The sequence below is a fragment of the Papaver somniferum genome, chromosome 1, assembly GCF_003573695.1.
Source record: "Papaver somniferum cultivar HN1 chromosome 1, ASM357369v1, whole genome shotgun sequence".
In the NCBI taxonomy this organism is placed as follows: Eukaryota; Viridiplantae; Streptophyta; class Magnoliopsida; order Ranunculales; family Papaveraceae; genus Papaver; species Papaver somniferum.
In genome coordinates this window covers 31841498-31847698 of record NC_039358.1, presented here as the reverse complement: position 1 = coordinate 31847698, position 6201 = coordinate 31841498, and the positions used below count along the sequence as shown (strand labels likewise).

The 6201-nt window shown below is 35.1% G+C and overlaps 1 protein-coding gene across 1 annotated transcript; it reads left to right on the top strand.

Annotated features, from left to right (window-relative positions):
* The first annotated feature begins 1309 nt into the window (after window positions 1–1309).
* LOC113282478 (alcohol-forming fatty acyl-CoA reductase-like) lies at window positions 1310–4830 on the top strand. Its single transcript, XM_026531496.1, has 10 exons — window positions 1310–1385; window positions 1494–1597; window positions 1804–2009; window positions 2143–2243; window positions 2782–2977; window positions 3136–3297; window positions 3499–3580; window positions 3702–3974; window positions 4062–4189; window positions 4593–4830. The coding sequence occupies exons 1-10, from the start codon at window positions 1310–1312 to the stop codon at window positions 4747–4749; spliced, it is 1485 nt and encodes a 494-aa protein (XP_026387281.1). The 3' UTR covers window positions 4750–4830.
* The last annotated feature ends 1371 nt before the right edge of the window (window positions 4831–6201 follow it).

Genomic DNA, 6201 nt, shown 5'->3' with positions numbered 1-6201 from the left:
CACGAGATCAAAAGATTCACCTTTCCTAGATGAGTACTGTGTATTGGAGGAAAGAAATGAGGAAGATTCCGTGGGATGTGAAACACTTTCGAGTCTTTCTGCTATCTCATGTCAGAGTGGTCGACCATAAAACATTACCTTATGGCTTTGATTTGTACTTGTTTTAGAAGAGTTGCACAATTTTTCTGCACTCTAAAACCTTCCTCAACTTCATTTTTTCTTTTTTTTGATTGAAGGACAGATATAAACTAAAAGAAGCATTTATATATCGATCGAAAAAAATTAGTCCTACTTTTATTGGTCAAGAAAAAAAAATTACATATGCAAATCGGGGCACCGACTCAATCAGACAGTACTGAGCCACCGTATAAGAAGCAACATTAGAGAAGCAGTATGGAATTTTTGCGAGCCCATTTTGCCATAACTAGTACTACCAAACTAATTATATTTGACACTTTTAATAATATTTTGCCAAAAATGAAAAAGTTAAATGCGGTGGATTTTATAAATTCCCATGTTATGCATTTAATTATCCGTTTTGTACGCATCAACTAGTAGCTGCACATTTGCTCGTGCAGTGTTTTGGTATTGCACCTTTAATAGCTTAAGTAGCCAGACAATTTTCTCAAGAAAGTATAAAGGCAAGAAGGTTCAACAATCAACAGACAACGATACCAACCAATGACTCAATTACTTTCGTCGTACATGAACTTTATCTTTCCAGCTACCTATTTACAAATGTAAAATTTATTAGTTGGTTGGGAGCCATGGGTTGAGGCCGACCAACATAGGTCTAGTCGTCTTGTTCGTTATTACATAGTTATGCAATTAAGCAGTATTGTTTTACGGTATAATTTGTACACAGAACTGGTTGTCTGTGAAAATGATCTGACTTGAACACTACAATTCGGAAATTAGCTGTTTTGAAACTTCTAACATTGTTAAGGACGGTCACCGAATTATACATACCTGGCATCTATGAACACACAATTTCAGTTCGTTGACACTTTGTTCTCCAAATGGTCCTACCAGCACGAGGTTTTTTTTTTTCTTTGGGAGGATTCGTTTTAATGGGGCACTTAATATCCTATCTTCTAACTATATACACTGGACGCACATAGGCCGTCCTAATTATTGCATGAACACGTAAGAGCTTTCATGCATGATATATATAGTAGTCGTGATGTGCATGTAGTACAAATCAAGTGAGTTAGCTGAGTACCCCAAAGGAGAGAGTGATTTGCAGCTTTTGCAGATACACCAAAAAGAGATTTTTATTTCCCGTTTTTCCATTATAATGGATTACTTGATGAATCGAAGTATTGTTAAATCTCTGGAGAACAAGACCATTCTTATTACTGGTTCCACTGGCTTTCTAGCAAAAGGTAACTCCTTATATATATACTGCGCAAATGTTTTGCAACAAACTGATAAACTTGTATAACCAATACGTGTTTGGTGATCGTTGTAATTTTTTGTATGTTTTTACACAGTTCTTGTGGAGAAGTTACTTAGAGTTCAACCTAATCTGAGGCATCTCTTTCTTCTTTTAAGAGCTCCTGATTCGAGGTCAGCCGCTCAACGTTTGCATACCGAGGTATAAATTACCCATTAACTAGAATGTATTGATCGCAAGCAATATGTAGCTAAATCTACCAAGTTGTGAACTTGTCAAGCTAGTTGGCCTAAGTTCTTACACACAACCTAAATTCTTTTATCAAAACTGGTATCCAGCATGTATGCAGTGAAAATTTAAACTAAGTACAGTATACAGTGTAATAATGTTGCTTATTTTGTTTCTAGGTGATGGGAAAAGAGGTATTTAGAGTGCTGAGGACTAAACATGGTGATGAGTTTAACTCCTTTATGTCTCAAAAGGTAACGGCAATCCCCGGAGATATAACATTGGAAAATTTTGGGTTAAGAGAAGACTCTGATTTGCTAAAAAAGTTGTTGAAAGAAGTTGATATTGTTGCCAATTCTGCTGCTTCTACCAAGTTTAACGAGAGGTAAGCCCCCATTATCACCAATTTTCGCTATTTTTATACAATTCCTACAACGTACTGTGCCGTCTATTTTTTGCTACTTTACCAACAGAAGATGTAAACTGCATTTATCTTCGCATCCTTTCCTATGTTGTAGGTACGATGTAGCGTTGGAGGTGAATACTATTGGAGCTAAGAATGTTTTGGATTTCGCAAAGAAGTGTGTGAAACTAGAGATGCTAATTCACATATCGACTGGTAAATTTCTGTTGGCTCAATCAGGAAAACGACTTCACATGCAGGTTTATCCATCGCAGTAGATCAACGTTGAGGCATTAACTAGCTTGTACTTGTTAGAGGGATACTATAACGACGTCCCTTGGTTTTCCTGAGATGACTGGCAAATGTTATCCAAGCCATTACATTTTCACTAGATTTTCATTTGTCCTCCTAGATTTGACAGCGCCATTTAATGCAATTAATTAGTTTACTAGTCCGTACAAGCTAATAAATGAGTATCCAGTGCCCAAGGCTTTTGAATTGGAGCGGAACCAAGTGAGGGCCGTTTCCCCATTGTCAGCCGGGCTCTTAGAGGCTATTTAGGATTTTTTTGGTCGGGTCTCCTAACTCCTTGCTGGCGCAATAAACAAAAATTTGAATTGGTTGGACTCGTGGGGTTAAGAATCAGATTGTGAAATGAATTTAAAGTTTGAACATTATTGACTATTTTGTAGTTTGTGGTGAAACGTGACAATATCACTTGCTAATATCTTCACTATGTCTATACCTCTATCAGCTTATGTGTGTGGGGAGAAATCTGGAACCATATCGGAGAAACCAATTAAGATGGGTGAAACGCTGAACCAAACCTCAGAAGTTTTGAACATTGAAACAGAGCTGAAACGCATGCAAAACTGCTTAAGAGGATTCAAGGCCGAGCAAGTCTCTATAACAGAAGAAAAAGAAGTCATGGAAAACTTGGGGATCCAGAGGTTCGATTATTTTCTCCAAAAAGTCCATGTCAAAACGAAAAAGTTTACATATATATTTTCTTTATCAAAAAAATAAGCACATCCCCTGTATAGTATAAATACTTTTCTTGATTAGTTTTTTTTTTTTTTTAAATTTTGGATGTTTGTGATTGTGGCAGAGCAAGAGCATTTGGATGGCCAAATACATATGTATTTACAAAGGCAATGGGAGAGATGCTAATTGGTGAAAATGGGGGAAATGTTCCAATTGTTATCATAAGGCCTACCATTATCACCAGCACTTACAAAGAGCCATTCCCTGGTTGGTCCGAAGGTGTTAGGTACCTAATGCATTTCTATTATTATCATTATTATTACTTTGCTTATATTTTGCGTTCTATTTGCTTCACATTCATGTGTTTAAGATTTCCTTGTGAGACTGTTTTGTCACCTCTGCAAGTGATAAAAGTCTCTAGCAGATTGTTTATTACATATGCTAATTTATTAGTTCTGAAGCTTTGGATTTTGTTTCCCAATTACAGAACAATTGACAGTTTTCTAGTAGCTGGTGGTAAAGGAAAGTTACCATGTTTTCTTGGGAACACAGAGACAATCCTGGATGTGGTAATTAACAGCTGATATGTATCCTCTATACTGTATTATGGAGTATCCTATATGCCATGTGCAGTCTTGTCCTGTTTTGCATGCACTACTTGATGTTAGGGAATATATTAAATTTATGCAGGTACCAGGAGACATGGTGACGAATGCAGTAATAGTGGCAATGGTAGCCCATGCAAATCATCAATCACCAAATCCATTTGTTTACCAAGTTTGTTCTTCGCAAACAGATCCATTGTGCTCCCTAAGATTGAGAGATTATGGCTACAATTATTTCATTAAAAATCCATTGACTGGTAAAGATGGAGAGCCAATTAAGATGACTATGCCTATTTGTTTCCCTACTATGGATAGCTTTCGAAGATACATATATCTCAACTATACATTACCTCTAAAGGTTGGCTTTGTTTACTTCATCTTTTCTGGATTTTAATTTACTGCCACTCTCGCAATTGACACTTAACATATTCTTGCTTTACAATAGGTTTTGCAATTTGTGAATTTAGCATCCTGCCAATATTTCCGTAATACCTGCAAGGATATGAATCGGAAGATTAATCAAACACTGCGATTGGTTGAAATCAATGTTCCTTACATATTCTTCAAAGGAACGTAAGTACTAATTGATATTTGCTTTTGACTTTCAACCTTTACACCTTTTCAACATTGCTTCTTTTTTTTTTTTTTTTCTTGTGAAAATGAAAATAAAAACGATTAACTACTGTCCCTCGAAACACTCCGGAACCACTTCCACATCAAAAAAAATTTAGGACACGACATTCAATCTGGGAGCCACCGCAGGAGGGTTCACAATTTCTCTTTTGGTTGGTATTTTAGGGTGCATGTGGTTTTGGAGTGGTTTTTTTCCATAGTCCAGCAAAAATCACCAGCTAAAAATGTTGTTCCATAATGCAAAGCTAGTGCACCAAGTTTAGGCGTGTGGGTCTTTCTTGGCACTTTAACATTTACTTTTAATTTTTTAATATTAATAATTTTATATATATTGTTTATTCAGATTCGACGATCTGAACACCGAGAGATTACGGATGGCAGTGAGAGCCAACACAAAGGAAGCAAGTATATTTTACTTCGATCCCAAGTGCATAGATTGGGATGATTACTTCACAAATATTCATATACCAGGACTTGTTAAATATGTCATCAAACAATAATTTACAAACAAAAGGTGAAGTGGTGCGCAATAGCTTCATTTTCCAATTAAGTTGTCAAGAAAATTCAATAATTACTTTATATAGTTGAAGGTATTACTATTTGTTTGTATGTAATAATTAAGTTTGTGTAATTTAATGGCATTGATTTATTGTAGTATGATAAGATTACTAATATTTTCTCCAGATGGATTGTATGTTCTTTCCTTTCTCACCAAATCACTACAATTTTTCTTGCATGCAAAATAGATTTTTACTTCTCTCGTTTACACCCTTGTTATTTATAACTCACATGAAAATCTTCATTTAAATATAACTCAATTTATAATCCAAAATATCTTAACTAAATTGATACGATTTTATAACTAATCAGTTGAGTCGACTCGAGATATAACCGATTCAACCTAAAGAGAAATTGGCGCTTATACTTCATGGTTTTCTTTAAATGTTATATACCAAGCCGAAATGGTTGGAAACAAAAAAATTTTGGTGGCTAGGCTCTTGGATTTTGCAAAATTCCAATGATAATTAAATCAAAAATCAGTGGTAGAATAATTTTTAGAACTTCAGTGCATCATCAATAATATTCTTAGAAAAGGTATGGTATGTTACGATCACACTCAAGAATAAGAACATAAAGAAAGATAACTGAGAAGATGAAGTATAAAATACTGAAGATGAAAATAAGAATGGGTTTACTGACGAACCCTACATCCAATCTTAGGCTTACTGACCAGCCTTCCATCCAAAAACAACACAAGTAATGCTATTTCTTCTTAATAAATCTATGCATATCTTTCTCGTTGATTCCAATAACTTAAACAGAGATTACATGATTTATCCCACGTACCCATTAACAATAAATCCTACAAAAAAGGAAATAAACTTGTAGTTGTCATAAATCTGACAAATACATTCCACTATCACTCAATGAGAATTTAGGTAATCATCTTCTTATCATAAAATGTAGATAGAATTACAAAGATTGATCTAAATATTACAATGATCTATTTGCCCTAGATTTACTTTCTCTCTCTATTTTTTGATCAAGACTCACTCTAGAATCCCCCTACAAGTAATGACCTCTCTCCTTTATATATGATTTTACATAGTGGATGACAGCTAAGAAACCCATTATTTTCGGGATCACTATGCGACACAATCACTCATATACAATCGCTCATCTTCGCATAGCGTACCTCTTCGTACAGTTCTTCACACTTTACTCGTGACTTTGCTGACATTATCTGGTGTGCCATCTCAACTTTGCTGTGTGCGATGCTCTTCGCTTATGAAAAAGCGGAGGGTCTAACTGCATCACCCAATATTTCGCTTAGAAATATGTATGGACAAACTCCAATATACTTTTTATGAGAATCAACTAGACAGTCAGACTCAATCAATAAAAAGATATATCAAAGAGTTTATATTTCAATCTCTGATTTGATTTCTACT

What these genes read in the sequence shown, in the direction of transcription:
- LOC113282478 (XM_026531496.1), top strand. Translation starts at nt 1,310, where the DNA reads ATGAATCGAAGTATTGTTAAATCTCTGGAGAACAAGACCATTCTTATT. An exon ending in CACTGGCTTTCTAGCAAAAG is followed by an intron (nt 1,386 to 1,493) that starts GTAACTCCTTAT and finishes GTTTTTACACAG; the next exon opens with TTCTTGTGGAGAAGTTACTT. An exon ending in TACATATTCTTCAAAGGAAC is followed by an intron (nt 4,190 to 4,592) that starts GTAAGTACTAAT and finishes TTGTTTATTCAG; the next exon opens with ATTCGACGATCTGAACACCG.